The 18,382-nt window shown below is 36.1% G+C and overlaps 1 protein-coding gene across 1 annotated transcript; it reads right to left on the bottom strand.

Moving 5' to 3' along the window:
* Window positions 1-11,057: 11,057 nt before the first annotated feature.
* Ercc1 (DNA excision repair protein Ercc1) lies at window positions 11,058-18,092 on the bottom strand. The gene is made up of 5 exons (XM_089632768.1): window positions 17,897-18,092; window positions 17,757-17,818; window positions 17,076-17,270; window positions 16,458-16,643; window positions 11,058-11,386 (listed from the first exon to the last, which is right to left on the bottom strand). The coding sequence occupies exons 1-5, from the start codon at window positions 18,036-18,038 to the stop codon at window positions 11,093-11,095; spliced, it is 879 nt and encodes a 292-aa protein (XP_089488894.1). The 5' UTR covers window positions 18,039-18,092; the 3' UTR covers window positions 11,058-11,092.
* Between the last annotated feature and the right edge of the window lie 290 nt (window positions 18,093-18,382).

The raw sequence follows: 18,382 nt of genomic DNA, 5'->3' as shown, positions 1-18,382 counted from the left end.
TTTCTCAAAAGCTTGGCAATTTTGTCTGTCACATTGTGCACATAAGGCAGGAAGGCACAGCCTTTCGACTCTTGTTCAACTCTGTCTTCGTTTGGTGCAGATTTGGCTCTTATGATTTGCCTTGTCTGACTTGCTGGGTAGCCGTTACGCTCCAGTGCATCGGTCAGCTTCGTAAGTTCCGCTCCGATTTTATGTTCTTCGCATATTCTGGTCGCTCGGGTCACCAATGTATGGATAAGTCCTCTCTTCTGCGCTGGGTGGTGGTGCGAATCAGCGTGTAAGTACCGATTCGTATGGGTTGGTTTCCTATATACAGTATGCCCTAGGCTACCATCGTGTTTCCGCATCACCTCCACATCTAGAAAGGGCAGGATTTTATCTTCGTTTTCCAGTTCCATTGTGAATTTAATTTTGCTGTGGAGAGAATTAAGATGGTCCAGGAATTCGTTTAGTTTCTCCGTTCCATGAGGCCAAATGGCGAAGACATCGTCGACGTAGCGCCACCATACTTTAGGGACAGCCGAAGCTGTGTCGAGTGCCACTTCTTCAAACTTCTCCATAAAAAAGTTGGCTAGTACTGGCGATAACGGACTGCCCATCGCAACTCCCTCCAATTGCTCAAATAGTTCACCCTGAAATGCAAAGTATCCCGTTTTGAGGCAGTGTTCAAAAAGTTTGCAAATGTCTTCCTCATATATCTCCCTGAGCATTGTCATGGAGTCTTCTAGAGGCACATTTGTGAAAAGTGACACGACGTCAAAGCTGACCAGAATATCTCCTTCCTCAGTCTTAACTTTCTTGAGCTTACTTATCAGATCTGTTGAATCCTTAATCCACGATTCAGTTTTACCAGTTTGCATCTGCAGTAATCTTGAGAGGTATTGGGAAAGTTTGTATGTAGGAGCGCCAATAGCGCTGACAATCGGTCTCATTGGGATTTCCTTTTTATGTATTTTTGGGAGACCATACAGGGCAGGAGTTCTAGAGGCTTTTACAAAAAGCTTAGACCAATCCTCTTTCCTGATGCTAGAAGCTTTCACTAGTTCCCTTGTCTTTATGTCAATCTTGTTGGTGGGGTTGTTTTTAATCTTCTTATAGGTGCCTGAATCGCACAAGAGGTCTTCCATCTTCTTTGTGTAGTCTGCCGTATTAATCACGACAGTGGCATTTCCTTTATCGGCTGGCAGAACCAAGATTTCCTCATTGGCGCGTAATTCTTTTAGGGCCATAAACTCTCCTTTCGTGATATTGGGGCGGGGTATTTCAGCCCTTTTCAAAATATGGCAAGTCTCTTGCCGGATGTCCTCTGCTTGCACCTCTGACATTTTGTGTACTTTCATCATTGTATGTAGTGCAGTCTCTACACCACATACGATGGATTCCACAGGTATCTTTTTGGGGGCCACTGCAAAATTCATCCCCTTTGCCAGTACAGAAGTTGCGTCTGGGCTCAACGCAAGGGTCGAAATGTTGATGACAACTTTATTTTGATCGAGTTGTTTTCGCTCACCTTTTTTGTCTCGGTTGAGCCTTTCAAACTTTTGTTTCTGTCTCGCATCTGTTGACTGCTTAGATCTTACTGCTTGTTGGTAAGTCATGTTGTCAACTTTTCTCCAGTCTTCTTCGGTAAGGGTTGCACTTAGGTGCAGATGTAGAGCGAAAAGGTCCCGAGATACTCCATCCAGCTCGCCTCGCACATTGTGGATCCTCTCCCTTAATAGTGCAGCCTCCGCTCTTTGGAATACTCTATCTGCTTTCCGGGATGTGATGTGTCTTTTTATTTGGATGTGTACTGGTACAATCGATTCTTCTTTACACCTCTTGAGAAAAGCAAGGCTGCCCAAAAAATGGTTTCTTTTCTTTCTCAGATTCTCCAATCGTCGTACCAGTGTGTGAACTTCCTCCCCATAGAGGTTCGTCAAAAATGATTTAAGATTTTCACGGCCAAAAGTATTTTTGTTATTTGTTTTTGGGGTATTATGCCGTGTTGCGCTAACTCCTTCTTTAGCCAACGTTTCGGACAGCATTGCAGTGTCCATCATCAGGGCAGATGTCTTATTTGAGGTTGTGTTAAAATGTGAGCTTAAGTATGAGGTTGTGATACCGTGTTGCCAGCTCCAACCCTCTGAGCTAACATTAACGTATCATTTTTTTATTTAAAGTGGTTTTCTTCGTTTAGCTCTGGTGTATCCGTCAATTACCGGATACCAAGAACTATTAAGCTTAGCTCCATCGTCTCTATTGATGTTTACGGGATTTTTATGAATTTCAATGGCCTCCGTAATCAGCCGTGCTCTATAAGTTTTCGGTCTCCCCAGGATTTCAGGAACAAATCCAAAGTAATGCCCGGTGTCAATCAAATGCTCGGCAATTGCCGATTTGTCAGGGTGGCCGAGTTTACAAGCTCTGAAGTGTTCCGAAATTAGAACTAGAACTCCTGCCCTGTATGGTCTCCCAAAAATACATAAAAAGGAAATCCCAATGAGACCGATTGTCAGCGCTATTGGCGCTCCTACATACAAACTTTCCCAATACCTCTCAAGATTACTGCAGATGCAAACTGGTAAAACTGAATCGTGGATTAAGGATTCAACAGATCTGATAAGTAAGCTCAAGAAAGTTAAGACTGAGGAAGGAGATATTCTGGTCAGCTTTGACGTCGTGTCACTTTTCACAAATGTGCCTCTAGAAGACTCCATGACAATGCTCAGGGAGATATATGAGGAAGACATTTGCAAACTTTTTGAACACTGCCTCAAAACGGGATACTTTGCATTTCAGGGTGAACTATTTGAGCAATTGGAGGGAGTTGCGATGGGCAGTCCGTTATCGCCAGTACTAGCCAACTTTTTTATGGAGAAGTTTGAAGAAGTGGCACTCGACACAGCTTCGGCTGTCCCTAAAGTATGGTGGCGCTACGTCGACGATGTCTTCGCCATTTGGCCTCATGGAACGGAGAAACTAAACGAATTCCTGGACCATCTTAATTCTCTCCACAGCAAAATTAAATTCACAATGGAACTGGAAAACGAAGATAAAATCCTGCCCTTTCTAGATGTGGAGGTGATGCGGAAACACGATGGTAGCCTAGGGCATACTGTATATAGGAAACCAACCCATACGAATCGGTACTTACACGCTGATTCGCACCACCACCCAGCGCAGAAGAGAGGACTTATCCATACATTGGTGACCCGAGCGACCAGAATATGCGAAGAACATAAAATCGGAGCGGAACTTACGAAGCTGACCGATGCACTGGAGCGTAACGGCTACCCAGCAAGTCAGACAAGGCAAATCATAAGAGCCAAATCTGCACCAAACGAAGACAGAGTTGAACAAGAGTCGAAAGGCTGTGCCTTCCTGCCTTATGTGCACAATGTGACAGACAAAATTGCCAAGCTTTTGAGAAAGGAAAATATCAAGACTGTCTTCGGAACAACAACAAAGATACAGGACTTACTGAGGTCTGCAAAGACTAAGTTTCCTCTGGAAACAGATGGAGTGTATAAACTCAGCTGTTCCGGATGTGACAAGGTCTATGTAGGCCAGACAGAGCGGACTATCTCCAAAAGAATTTCGGAACACTTCAGAGCTTGTAAACTCGGCCACCCTGACAAATCGGCAATTGCCGAGCATTTGATTGACACCGGGCATTACTTTGGATTTGTTCCTGAAATCCTGGGGAGACCGAAAACTTATAGAGCACGGCTGATTACGGAGGCCATTGAAATTCATAAAAATCCCGTAAACATCAATAGAGACGATGGAGCTAAGCTTAATAGTTCTTGGTATCCGGTAATTGACGGATACACCAGAGCTAAACGAAGAAAACCACTTTAAATAAAAAAATGATACGTTAATGTTAGCTCAGAGGGTTGGAGCTGGCAACACGGTATCACAACCTCATACTTAAGCTCACATTTTAACACAACCTCAAATAAGACATCTGCCCTGATGATGGACACTGCAATGCTGTCCGAAACGTTGGCTAAAGAAGGAGTTAGCGCAACACGGCATAATACCCCAAAAACAAATAACAAAAAAAACATTTAATTTCTGTCCAAGAAAAAGCCAATTTTGTAGAAGTGTTTCCATATTTATAAACTTTGAGAGAGGGAAATATTATTTCACATCTAATTTTCAATATTAAATTTGATGTTGAGATATTTACAATATTATGGTGGTTAATAATTAATAGCAGTTAGGTAATGTTCCTCCGATTGGTGTGACGAGAAAAAACTATCAAATTTGATGAAAATTCGGCAAGAATATTTAATAAATAAAAATGCAATACCATACTTGATAAAGTGACATTTTGATTTTTGTGTTTAACAAACCCAGTAGAAGTATTATCCAAAGGCAAAATGAATGTAAAAGGTTAACACTGTAATTGCAGGGCTACGGCTCCTGAAGGTTAAAATAAAATGTGCAGATCTCGTTTCCATGTCATCACGGAGCAATTCATTGGAACTGATGTCGTAACTTGCTTGTTATAATATTGGTGGGTGACCGTGACCGTTCTTCTATAATTAGCGGGACCAATAGGATACAGGGTGTCCATAAAAGAATATCCCGGTTTCAATGGTATGTTATAACAGTTTACTTTAAACTATTTACAACAAATCAGGCTAACCAAGTTTTTCTTACAAATATTCAATATGTGCCCCGTTAGTTATACGGTTCACATTCAACCTAAAGTCCAATTCTTATGGAGTAATGGAAGCAATAGCCTCTTCAATTCTGTGTCTCAACTCTGGAAAATCATTAGGTAGTGGTGAAACATTCACACACAATTTTTTATAAAGTCCTGAAGGAAAAAATCGCATCGCGTTATGTCAGGTGAACGTGGAGGCCAGCGAAAAAGAGATCTGTCTTCTCGATCATTACGACCAATCCGACGATCAGGGACTTCAACATTCCACCAAGATTAATCTAACTTGTTGTACAAGCTTCTAAAGTCGTATAGGAAACTAGCAAAGAGCGTTCATTTTGTGACTAAAGTGTTGTTTTAATTATTTACATTTGGTCTTCAAACTGTCTGTGAGGTTAATTTAAAGATTTTTTTAAATAAATTCCCAGATAGGTACCATCTAAAATATACTGGGTTATTTTTGTGATTGAAAAAACTTAACTCGCTTAGCGTGGCTGGGAGACTAATTAGCTTTACTATAGATCAACAGAAGTTTAAACGCAATGCATAATGAGATATAAATACTGCGATACAGTTGACACGCGTTTTTCATAAATGTGTGCGTGAACCAAATTTAAATTGGTTTACAGGTCAGGTCGCCCCTTCTATTATTTATTTGATCAATAGCTGCAAACTAACCCGAAGCTAAGGCAGAATCTATGATTTTGATAATTTTGTGATTTTTTGACAACTATAGGCCTGCATCACTTCTATAACAATTATTATCGTCTCTGGGCCATAAATTGTTTTCGCAAAACAATTATTTATTTAAATGAAAAGTTACTTTATTTTAACTGGGTATTTATTATAATAAAGTGGTTAAAACAAAGTAACTTTTCATTGTAATAAAGCGATTACTTTGATTGATTTATTTTTTTATGCCCATGTTTAGAAACGAAATTTCGGTAGGAATGGCATCACTACGTTCGCTCATCCTGGGGGAAGAGCGGTGATTGGTTAGAAATTTGTGACTTAGCTCGAAATCCGCATTCCGCCGGAAGATTTGAATTTTTGAGGATGTGGTAAGGAGATAAATGCTTTTACATGTAGGTGGTACAATTTTGATGACAGACAATTTTGAAACATAAGAAAAAAATAATAAAAATAAAATTACATTAAAAAAAAACAAGAAAACGAACAATAACACAATTTAAAAAATACAGCGATTTGACTGGTTTACAAAAATACAACTTCTATTTAGGAATAAATCTTTTACATTATCCACAAAATTCGCAAAGTTAATATTAAATATATCGACATCATCTAAGTATTGGTTTACCATAGTGTGAAACCTTTGTATTGGGGAGTTCGCAATGTAATTGCGCTTATGTGTGCTGCAGTGGAATAATGTATTTTGTCGTGTTGTTATTGTAGGTAATCGTAAGTTTATGAGTTGCAGAAGTTTGCAACAGTCGAATTTAGAGTTTAGAATTTTGAATAAAAAAGTTAAGTCTAATAATGTATTTTTAGAGTATTTAATGAGAAATTATATTGTTTTTTGTCTTCTAGTGGGATATTTAATTTAAAATTTATAAAACGTAGAAATTTTTTTGTATTCACTCAATGTTATTAATGTGAATTTTGTAAGAGGGAGACCAAACTACTGAATATATTTAAGATAAGATGTAAGATCTAAAGTTGTAAATAAGTGAGGTGAGATGATTGCAAAATATTAACATGGATAATAAAGATACGAGTATGTAATATATGTACAAACATAAGTGCGAGGAAATTAACTTTTTTTTTCTAAATGTTTCTGGCTTTTATCCTTCAAGGGTGTTCTAGGCCATTATTTCAAATTATGAAGAGAGGTAAGGTGAAATTATTTATCTATTTTGTTTAAATGGGCAAATTTCAAAATTATATGGAAGATTGGAGTCAAATTCAGGCTTAGAAGAGATACAGATATTGAATGGGGGGGGAGGAAATTTTATATAAGGCTTCATAGAAGAGAGGATATTTATTTAGAGAGGGACAACAAAAAATTATTTGATTTAAAGTTCCCACTTCTAGACCACAGAATGTACAATCTGAGGAGTCAAGCACGTGAATTTTGATAAGATGAGAAGGAACAGAACAATGTCCAATCTAAGTTAACTTAGATTTACAAAAAAATAATATTAAATAGTGAAAATTGAATGAGATCATTCACTTCGAACTTCAACTGGACATTGATCTACTTCACTGGCTTAGGGGCAGCTCGATGCTTTTTTTTTCCAACAGTTCCTTTTTGAGCAAACTTTGTATATCGTCCCTTAGCTAACAACACCGCATAAGTCATTTTTACCAACTTTACAGGAGACGAAAAAAACTGTTTATTTTAAAAAATCGCTGGATTTTTTCTGTTATTACTTAATAAATACCCTAGTTAGAGGTTAAGAAATAATTATTTATACTTACTTTGACAATTTACTTTATTTTAACTTTTATTTTATGACTTGAGCTGTGTTGACTGATATTTTATTAGATTTAGGCGGTGTTGCTTGCGGAAATGTTAGGGAATAAGGTATTTAAGATGATTTACAAAGAAAAGTTTTTATCAAGATATATTTAAAAAATAATTAACAATCGTTATAAATAGGTATTTATAACCTAAATCTTAAGAATAACATTGTTGAGATAAATTGCTTTAAGTTATTTGGTGACAGACGAACCTTTAGAGCGTACCTAAGTGCAATTATTATTATTATTTTTTATTTTACCAGGAAAATATTTAAAACATAGTCTTTAATAAACTCCAACTAAACAAGATATAATAGTAATAAAATTAAAAAAATATACTCGAAATCTCCAGTCTAATAGTTAGTTGCAGTCTTTAGCGATTGCTGTGCGGAAGGTCATCATAAAAAGAGTGGCAACTAGATGGTAATACACTTTTTAGGTCTTGCAAATCTTTATACTTCCGATTTGTAATTGGTATTCTAGCTGCATACAATTTATGCAGGTGATTTATTTGTTTAATGCTGTTAATTGGCGTGGGACGATGTGGTAACGGCTGAAGCTCGTCATCAAAACCAATTTTATACCAAATTGTGCCATTTGGTCTGTATTCTATCATACGTACATCTGTGACGGCTGGGTCACCTGCTTTTTTACCAGGCCATATAGATTTATAAATTAATTCTTTCGAAAAGTCGGTTAAAAAGGTATAGTCCAAATAACGAGCTTCGTAAGTCATAGGATCACTCCTAGCGGTTTTAGTAATAGCCATGTATTGTTGTGGAAGGTAAATTTCTTTACCTTTTAATTTACACTCTATTGCACTGTGTACGGAATCACATTCCATGTGGGTATAGCCTTTTACTAGGTAATTTTGAGTAATTACAATACTTTTATCAATCGCTAAACGTAATAAAGTATTGCTTAAGGTAACATAGCGATTTTGAGCACAACAGCCATCGGAATATAAAATCACAGGCAATAATTTCTGGCTCAAAACTTTCTCTAGATAGTCTACTAAGCATGAAGCAAAAACAAAGGCTTCAAGTGTGGTATTTGACTCATCAAACCAATAACACATTACTTCTTTAGTTGCTAAATTGTATAATGTAAAGTTATGGATACATAATTTAGTTTTATAATAAATTGCATTAGCTTGAAGATACGGAGCCAATTTTACCGATTCAACATCCTGTGTAAATACATGACAAGCTCCAGACTGTGCAATATCTTTGTCAGTATCTTTCTCTCTCCTGGCTCGATCTTTCTTCAAAACATGTTGTGCGTATTCTTCATCCGTAATGTTTCCAGTTTTATGACTGCAACAATCGTTACATTGATCTTTCTTCGGGTAGAATAGGCTCAGATTGAGTTTCAAAAATAATTTATCAAATAATTTACGACCAAGGCATTCTCTATCCTCTAACTCACAATTCTCTTGATATGTGTGGTAGAGCTGTGTCATGTTCGAGAAAATTGGTTCTAAGTATTCTCGTGATGTTTTAGCACGACAGTAATGCGACGGCATCTTTGGAAGACCTGCTAAAAACTTTTCAACATATTTGTGGTCTTCAATTTTCTCTGGATTTCTGCGGTTACTGGTGGAAGTAGACAAATCTGGAGGCATGGCACAGTCTGTTTTTGTCAGCCAATATCTTATAAACGAATCTTTAATGCCAAGAGTGGCCAAGAACATTTTTTTACAGACTTGGTGACGTACATTATCAATCGTGAAAACGTAAGTTCGACTATCAGTTCTTTTGGATGATTTCTGGATTTTTTGTAATTTTCTTTGGTACTTTATTAACATGAGAATTTATAAATGATCTTTGCTGCTCCCAGTTCATGTTCTTCCAGAAATTTTCAAATAAATATTGCCGCTTTTGTTAGTTATGTTGTCACATGATCTGAGTTTAGATTTCTTGCAAAACACCATCATCACCTGAACTCCATGAATCAATTTCTTTTCCATCCATAGTGTATTTCAATTATTGAGCTTCCTCAAAGAAATAAAATACATTTTGAAACACCGCACAAGTTAAAAAAGCTGGTTAGTAAACACCGCTTAAGTAAATGAAGATATTCAATAATGATTTCTTTCTATATGAATATTATGTGATAATGAATAAAAATTACTGTATTATATAGCTTACCTCTTAATCTTCTATTAAAACATCTTGCAAAGACCTTTCAGCGATAAAACTCACATAAAAATATAATAATCACGGAGCGCGAAGTACTTTTACGAGAAATGTATGACAGACTAACGACTTGTGCGGTGTTGAGAGGCTAACCGACTTGCGCGCTGTTACTACTTTTTGAATTAAGGCTTCTAATTGACAGAAATCTATATCATGTGACCAATGGTTAGACGCGCAATGAGCAGCTCTATCTATCGGCATTAAAATGTGAAAACCGCCAATTTTCGACTTGAGCGGTGTTGTAAGCTAAGGGACGATATGTATTATAGGAACCTTGGGTTCACACAATTTACAATGTTGCCAAGTTACCAACATGGCTCGTAACAACACTTAATATCGGCCAGTGACTTTTGAGATGTTCTGAAATGAGGGAATATTATAAATACGGTCTATGGTATTAGCAGGGCTGTTTTATTTTTAAATATTTATTTATTCATTTTATTTTAGCCATTTGTATATCCAAATTTACAAATGTCTAGTTATTTTTTTAATTATTTACAAACCTATTACATTTTTAAAAATTTATTGCATTTTTTCTTGACTAATATTGCTCCTACAAACAAGCTTGAATCTATCAATCGGTGAAGACTTTATGGTTTCTGAGAGCACATTATAATATTGTATTTCTTTTGCATAGTAAACTATTTTGTGTGTTGGCTTTGACCTTTTTTGGTAGCCTAATTTTATTGCACATTCTTGTGTTATGTTTGTGAATGTCCTTATTATATATAATTTAATTTGAAAAGTATTTTGGTAAACTAACTAACTAACCATCACGCCGTTTCCCGCAGGGGTAGGCAGAGAGGACGGACCGCCAAACAACTCGGTCTTGGCACACACTCCTTGCCTCATTCACATTCTTACATCGTCTCATACATACTCTTCTATTGTTCTGACTCTTGATATGGCCCGACTCAAGTATCTGATTCACTTGGTCGTGCCATGTCTTCCTCGGGCGTCCCCGACTTCTGCTACCATTCACATTTGCATCGTATATTCTCCTTACACTCCTTTCTTCGCTCATTCGCTCTACATGCCCAAACCATCTAAGCGTCCCTTTCTTGATCTTACTCACTACGCTTACATCAGCCTTGCACTCTTTGCGGATATCCACATTCCTCACACGATCATACATGGTTTTACCACACATACGCCTCAGGAATCTCATTTCAACAGCATTCAATCTACTTTCATCCTTTCTTTGCCAGTTCCATGCCTCACTTCCATACATCAGGGAAGGTACCAGCACTCCATTGTGGACTGCTAACTTAGCTTCTTTGGACAATTTTTTGTTAGCGCCAACTGCGTTCAGTCCTCCATTAATGGAGCTACCTGCATTTACTCTTCTTTCAATATCTCTGTCAGCCTTCCCATCTCTCGTAAACATGCTTCATAAATACACAAACTCATCCACCTGCTCCAAGTATTCCTCATTCACAGCTATATTGAACACTGTTTTCGTACTTTCTCTTTCAAACACCATTACTTTAGACTTACTTACATTCATCATTATCATTATAGTATTTTGGTAATAGGTTGTTTATTATTTAATTAATAAATATCATCACATTCAGCACACCTGGGAAGCTCGATACACATGAGTGGGTTTTATTTTTTAATAAAATCAGGGCCCTTCGGAACTTCAAAAGACAATATATTATAATAACATAAATTAATAAAAGATGTGTTACAAAAAATAAAATAAATTTATTTAACATTTCGTAAATTAATAACAGTAACAAAGCTGGAAATTATTGAACTATGTTTCATCTTTATTTTGGAGTAATGCTTCAATTTCACTGAGATCAATTTTGTCATCAAACTCATCTTCAGCATTTTTATTACCAATAACTGGCTGATGTAAACCCTTTTTCAAAAATGGTTCATGCAAAACTCCATAAAGTTTTGATGCTTTACGCGTCCCAAATCCCGGGCAATTGGACAATTTAGTTTCAGATGCTTTGATCATATTTTGTAAAGTGCCAAAGGTGGAAATAAGGGTCATTGCATCAGTTTTGTTCACTGGTTTTATAGATGTGAGGGCATTTATTATCTGAAACAAAAATAAAATAAGTTTAGGCGATTAAAAAAAAATGTTGATAGCAGTGGCGTGCAGTCCATAAAGATTAAACAACTGTGCCTACCCTAAGGAAACGAACCATTAAGACGAGACAATACCCAAAAACAAAGCCGAAATCTTAACGACGTAAGTGAAGGAGCCTGCCATCTCAGGAGACACATGCAGATATTGGGAGTGGAAAACACCAATAGATGCAGGAGATGTGAAGAGGATGAAGAGACTCCAATTCTCCTATGGTGCCAATGTCCTGCCCTGGTTGGAACTAGACTCAGATACCTGGGGAGACATACAGTAGGGGTACAGGAATGTTAATGACATAAGTGATGAAGTCGCGTAATAGCAATATTCAGCGCGTAGCCTGGCGTAATGGACAGACCTACGATCGACTTTGTCCTAGCAGGCCTATAAAATCGATCTTTCTGTGGGGTTTATTTTAATTATTTCTGATGAACGTATTACTAAATCTCAAATATTTCTAGAGGGATCCCTCGTGAAGCTACTAATTCATCATCTAGAAAAATAAAATCTGGTGCTTACCGCTAATTTTAGAGTTGAAAAACATTTTATAAAATTACAAATCTTTTTACATAAAATATTTTAATGGTAAGGTCCTGTTTTTATTAATCTTAAATATAAACAACTTAAATCCGTAGGGATGTTTAATAGGACCAAATGTGCTCATCTCCCTTTGCTCAGCAAAATGTTGTTTGATTCCTCTGCCCGTGTAGGCACTGTAAGCTATCATACGCAGATTGATTGACTCAAACTAATATATTTCGGCAATTGTAAATTGTAACTCTGGGGGTTTGCGTACCACTAATTGGGAACCACTGCTTTAGAGCTTTCAATCCCGGGATCTCGAGAACCGGAAACCTGGACTTTTGTCGGCTCCGTAATCCCGGTGCTGTGCTTGGATTACGGGATTTTTGTTGGTTTAATGACCTTATTTCAACCTGGGGTATATATCTTTTTTTTTTTGCCAGCATGTTGTGTATTGCACAATATTCTTGAGATCTTGGGATACAGGACATATAGATTTTGGGGTAGGTTGTATTAATTGTTCTGTTTCTCAGAAGTAAGGAAAGTTTTATTGAATCCTAAATAACATTCAGTATTTAGTCTCTTGAAATCACTACACCGGGATTGTTCAGGCAGACGAGCTTTCACTTTTCTTCGTTTCGCACATCTGGCAGTTTTAGATGTTCTCTAGAAGAAATCTAAACCTAAATCCTTACCAGAAGATGAAGACAACCATTGATGTATTATACTAGATTGGCCCTGTCTATATTAAATCCATTTTAAAAATGACCCCACATAGCGCGTACGTCACAAATATGGAGATGAACTTAACAACCCAACTCTGTTTAAACTCTTTGTACAACCGTTCAAACTCGTAAGCGAAACCACGGAGAATTCGTTGTCAGAGGTGTTGTAATATGGACATAAAACCAAAAAGAAACTAACACTTACAGCAAATTTTATGTGCTGAATAAGGGCTGAATCAGGAAAAGAATTGATAAAAAACACAAAATGATTTTAATTTATTTTATTTGTGTTTTTGAATTTTATACAGGTCCTATAGAACCAAAAACGTTTATATTTTTATTACTGTGCATAGGTTTTTTTTTAAAATTTACCATAGTTTTTATATAGAATGGTATATAAATATTGAAGAAAGCAATCACTTTGTGACTTGACATCATTTTATTTTCTTTGGTTTTATTCCCAGTCGGGCTTTTGCATGCATTTTAATACAGAATATATCTAGTAAGCTATCGAAAATTATACAAAATAATTAAAGCTGATGAATATAAAATAATATTAGTAAAACGTTTAACAGTAACATAAAAATTATAGAGACTAGAACAACACTATGTAGCATTAAATAATTATACCACTATCATTCAATTAAAAGTCATTTTGTCTTCAACCACTTTGTTAGAATTGAGACATTGTGTCAAATAGTTTATCAACCTTCTTCAAGATAGCATTATTGAAAACTAACCTAAGTACTAAACGACTTTTCATTAAACATAATGTAAGATTAACATAAAGAGAGAGATAAATCATATAATGTTGCGTGTTCACAAGCGAGCTGAACCACGACTTATTAAGAAATATAAGATTGCTTCGTTCCTTTCCCATAATTCGTAGCTCGGCTCGCGTTCCGGTTCGCAAATGAATAAGCAGCAATGATGAGGACAGAGCTTCAGGGATCCTATGGGAGAGGGGTAAGGGGGGAGGGGGTGGAGGTTACATGATTACAATACATACTTATTTATTTATTTACGCCCGTTAAATAGAATTTTACGTGTTATTTACGGCATTCACGCACATCGGTTGTTGCAATTCTGGTAGAGGAACAACCGGCTTGTCGATTACAGAAGAAGTTTCAGCAGGATCCAGAACCAGTCCTGTTCGAGAAGAAACAATGACGGTATCTCCTTTCGCAGGACCTGTGGCCATGGTGGACAGCAACTGTCCAATAAACAACGACATTATCAATTAAAACCTGTTTAAAAAAAAACTTAAAAATTAAAACCAATCAATACATAATAAACTTGCTTAAGTTTTCACACGAAAATCAAACCAAATAATTACCGGAATAACAGGCAAAGCTTTTCAGTCTACACGTCGGAAGCCGCTTGCAGTTGAATAAATATGTTTGGCGTGAAAATTATTAGAGCAAACGCGGTTTCCTGCTGATGGTACCCAGTTATTGTCACATAATTGAATGCGGATTGCTTCTAACCATTTCTCCATTTTTTTCCGGTTTATGTGGAAACCTAAGCGAAAATACACAAAAAATAAATGAAGTTATTAAATGACGCAATTTTATTTCTATCAATTCTTCTGCAAAAAATCGAAAAGGCGAAGCCCGAAAGGCAATGACGACTTAATACAACCCTGATTAGCAAAATGCACGGACCAAATAAATCACACATACACATGAGTTGTCGCGCCTCTCAATGCGTGTCAACGCTAGACGACTAATACATCCATAAGTATCACGCGTTGGTTGCGTGATTTTCGTATGCTCACCATGTGATAATAATTAACTTGAATCACCCTATTGGTCGAATCACTTGGAGGTGTGTTATGCATGTGACGTCACAAATTTGCCGGAAATAAATCTAATCTCATTGAATTTTTCACATTTGTTAATACGCTGCCCTCAATCGATCTGTAAGGTACTGATATATTTTTGTATTCAGATAGCTGATTACATTTTCTAAAATAAAGTCCGTGATATGTACAATCTAAAATATTTGGAACTTGGTTATTTTTGTGATTGAAAAAATGAACTTGCCCAGCATAGCTGACAAGCAAAATAGCTTAACTCTAGACCAACAAAAGGTAAAACGCAATGCACAGTGCCCATATCGCATTGCGACACAATGCGTGCGCCTTTTCATAAATGTGCACGTGAACCAAAACAAAATTGTGTTGAGTTTATTTTTCAATGGTTACACGGCTAGTCTAGTTGTATTTAGTCTATGTAACCAACACATCAATAATTATCATGTGGCATGCTCGTGTCATGTAGTATTGTTTATATGTATTGGTTAAAAGCGTATAACACACTGCATGACGTCAGGAATGTGACTAGTTTGAAAAATGACGTCAGAAAATTTACTTGTCGTTAGTGAAATTCTATTAATTTCTGATATTTGTTGATGCGCTGCCTTCAATCTATCGGTAAGGTATTTATATTTTTTTGTATTCAGATAGCTGATTACATTTCCTAAAATAAAGTCCGCGATGGGTGCAATCTAAAATATTTGGAACTGGGTTATTTTTGTGATTGAAAAAATGAACTTGCCCAGCATAGCTGACAAGCAAAATAGCTTAACTCTAGACCAACAAAAGGTAAAACGCAATGCACAGTTGCAATTTCGCATTGCGACACAATGCGTGCGCCTTTTCATAAATGTGCACGTGAACCAAAACAAAATTGAGTTGGTGTTATTTTTCACTGGTTACACCTAGTCTAGTTGTATTTAGTCTATGAAGACAACAGATGATTGCTGACATGTCAAAATCAGTTAAAGAAAGATGTCTTTCTCTGTGTAGGAATCAGATATTGAAATTATAGAGGAAGTCCATTTAAATCTCCAGAAGAAAAGCTCGACAGAGCTATTAATCATAGACTTAATTCCAAAATCTCTTAAAAAATAAAAGCACCAAGAGATGTATCAAACATTATGACAAGGAACTGGCATATTTAGAATTCGAAATGCAGTGTGGAATAAATGTAGAAAAATGCTACAAAGATTTAAAATCAATACCATCTGCTAGACTGCATCTGAATGGGGTTTTTTGGAAATGAAAATAATATCCATCACTAAATGATGAAAACTTAGAAAATCTTATTGAGGTCACATTTTAGGTTTCAACATATTGAATGAGGTTTTTTTAACTGTATTATGTATTTTTTCGTATTAATTTATTTTGTGCAGTTACTTTTTATATTAGTGGAATTTCAAGAGTGTCACAACTCCTATTTTTTATAATTTAAAAATTTAAATACCTGGTGCTAGCACTGCCATCCAGGGATTGGAAAATGCTAGAACCGTAATCCCGGTTCGGAAAAAATTCTCAGGAATAAAAGTCCTAATATGCACCAAGACATGTAATCCTAAGTATGTGTTGTTCGCCTTAGCTTTAGTTGCGCGACCTATAATGGATATTATCAGCGCAGCAATGATATAATTATACTAAAGGTAAGGTTAAAGTCACTGGCGGCTGGTGAATTTTGGGTGTACTAGAGTGCTAATATAACAAAAAATGGCATTATTGATGTTGCATTAGCTGAAAAAGATTTTTTTTTTTTTTTTGAAAATTTGATTTTTTGTATGAACATTTTCAAGAAATCCGTGCGGCGCACGGCAAAACTGAAATTTACTGAAAATCTTCATACAAAAAAACGTATGCTGGAAAAAAAAATAATATCGTTTTCAGCTACGACATCAAAAATAACATTTTTTGTATTATTAGCACTCTAGTACACCCAAAAATCACGAGCCGCCAATGGTTAAAGTACCTTTTCATGTGGACCATTTTCAACTTTTTCCATAATTCTATCGGGCGGCTTATTTTCGTATACTTTGTATGTTTCAATGATTTTCCCAGCTTCTTCCGCATTCCATGCCAGCATTAACGTTAAATCAGCCAGCAAACAAATACGAGTCAGGTTCTTCAGTGCTACATGAGGATCAGGGACATCAACCTAAAATGAAAATGTCATCATTTTATAATAATTCTCTGTAATACTGAGATCCTTGTGTAGTATAACCATGATAATGCTTAAATATGGTATAACCATCTACAACCTACAACTATTGGGAATGAGCAGATTAAAAAATAAACCAAAGTTGGTGTAAGTGTAATGATCAATAATCCAAGGTTGGTGTAAATGTAATTATCAATAATCCAAGGTTGATGTAAGTGTAATAACACCCCCTCCCCCCATTCTCATAATATTCTCATCACCTGCAGGCCACGTGCGTCTCGGTACCTTTCTGCATTCTGACTGAGATTGAACAGTAGGATAGTTTTTTCATCACGCCACTCAAAGTTTAATAGAACATCTGTATTTGAATTTGGATTGTAAACAATAATCATTGTGTAAAGATTCAAAATAAAACATGGACTGGATTACCTGAACCAATAGAACTCGTAATTCGTACGCTTTTCCCAGTAGTTTTAATCTGTCGTGGATATAATCCGGGTTCATATTATGATAGCGAAGAGAGACAAAGAGGGCGCAGGTCGTGGGACCCATCACATAGTCCGGGATGATGTCATCAAACTCCCACGGAACACTGTTTATTGCTTTTAGCAGAGGATTTCCTTTCTGAAAAATGAAAATTACATAACATTAAAGCTGTATTTTTTCACTGAAACAGAAATCAAACTAACAACTTCGGTAAAATTGCCGTATTCCGCATCTAAATACAACCAAATTATTGAAATAACACTTCGTTTCAACTTAATTAGTACGAGAAACGACTATTTATATTTGAATTTTTACAAAATAGCTACTAAAATCCATTATTTTCCATTTCTGGAAACTGAAATACTTCCTTCTCATTAATATTTAACTGATGCAAAGTGTTTTCAAAATAATAAATGTGCATATTAAATGTGTCCCTAAATTTAAATAATTTGTGCGTAGAAATGGAGCACGGAAATTTTACTACAACTTCTAGAGACAATGTCAAATGCATAGACTATTATTGCGGAAGAATGGATTTTATTGAAGTTGTTGGTAGTTAAATTAGTAAGTATCAGAATAACTGATGGAAGGAACATTCAACACTGACCCAATGTTGATTCTTACCTGTTTGGGGTTGACAATCACACAGTGCAACTTAGATGTTCCCAACTTTGGTTTCACAGGTTCTAGAAGTAAAAAAACAAAAATAAAACAGCTTTGAAAAGTTTTTAGGAATCTAACCTAAGTTTGCAACATCAGCTCACCACCAATTTCCTCTGGTTTGATGCTTGTCGACGGGGTACCAACGTCCGTACGTTGCTTTTTTGGAGGGCTTGAATCTTCTGGATCTTCCATGCTCGCCAAGAGATCATCAAAATTATCGTCCATTATCTCTTCAGTGTCCATAATACAACAAAATACAAATCAAATAACACCACTTTCCCGCATATGTAATGATTATTGTTTTGACACAAGAATATGTCAAAATCCCAGCTGCCATATGAAAAAATGTTTGTTTCTGTATTCATCCGATACAGGGGAAGGTTGTGACACAAATGGGCTGCAAAGAATTCTTTGAAAATTTTCCTTGCATTCTGAAAGTTTTAAACATTCTTTGTTCGGTATGAAATTATAGGAAGAATATGTGAGTTAACATTTTAACAATAATTTCCAAAAATAAAAATTTTACACGAGATACAAAAACTTGATTCCTGTTTTATTTAGTACTCATCAAATAAAGATAGTGATTT

Source organism: Hesperophylax consimilis, chromosome 6, assembly GCF_061612785.1.
Source record: "Hesperophylax consimilis isolate HC1 chromosome 6, BYU_Hcon_1.0, whole genome shotgun sequence".
NCBI lineage: Eukaryota > Metazoa > Arthropoda > Insecta > Trichoptera > Limnephilidae > Hesperophylax > Hesperophylax consimilis.
Note: the sequence above shows the minus strand (reverse complement) of the source record. Positions and strands in the feature narration are given on the sequence as shown.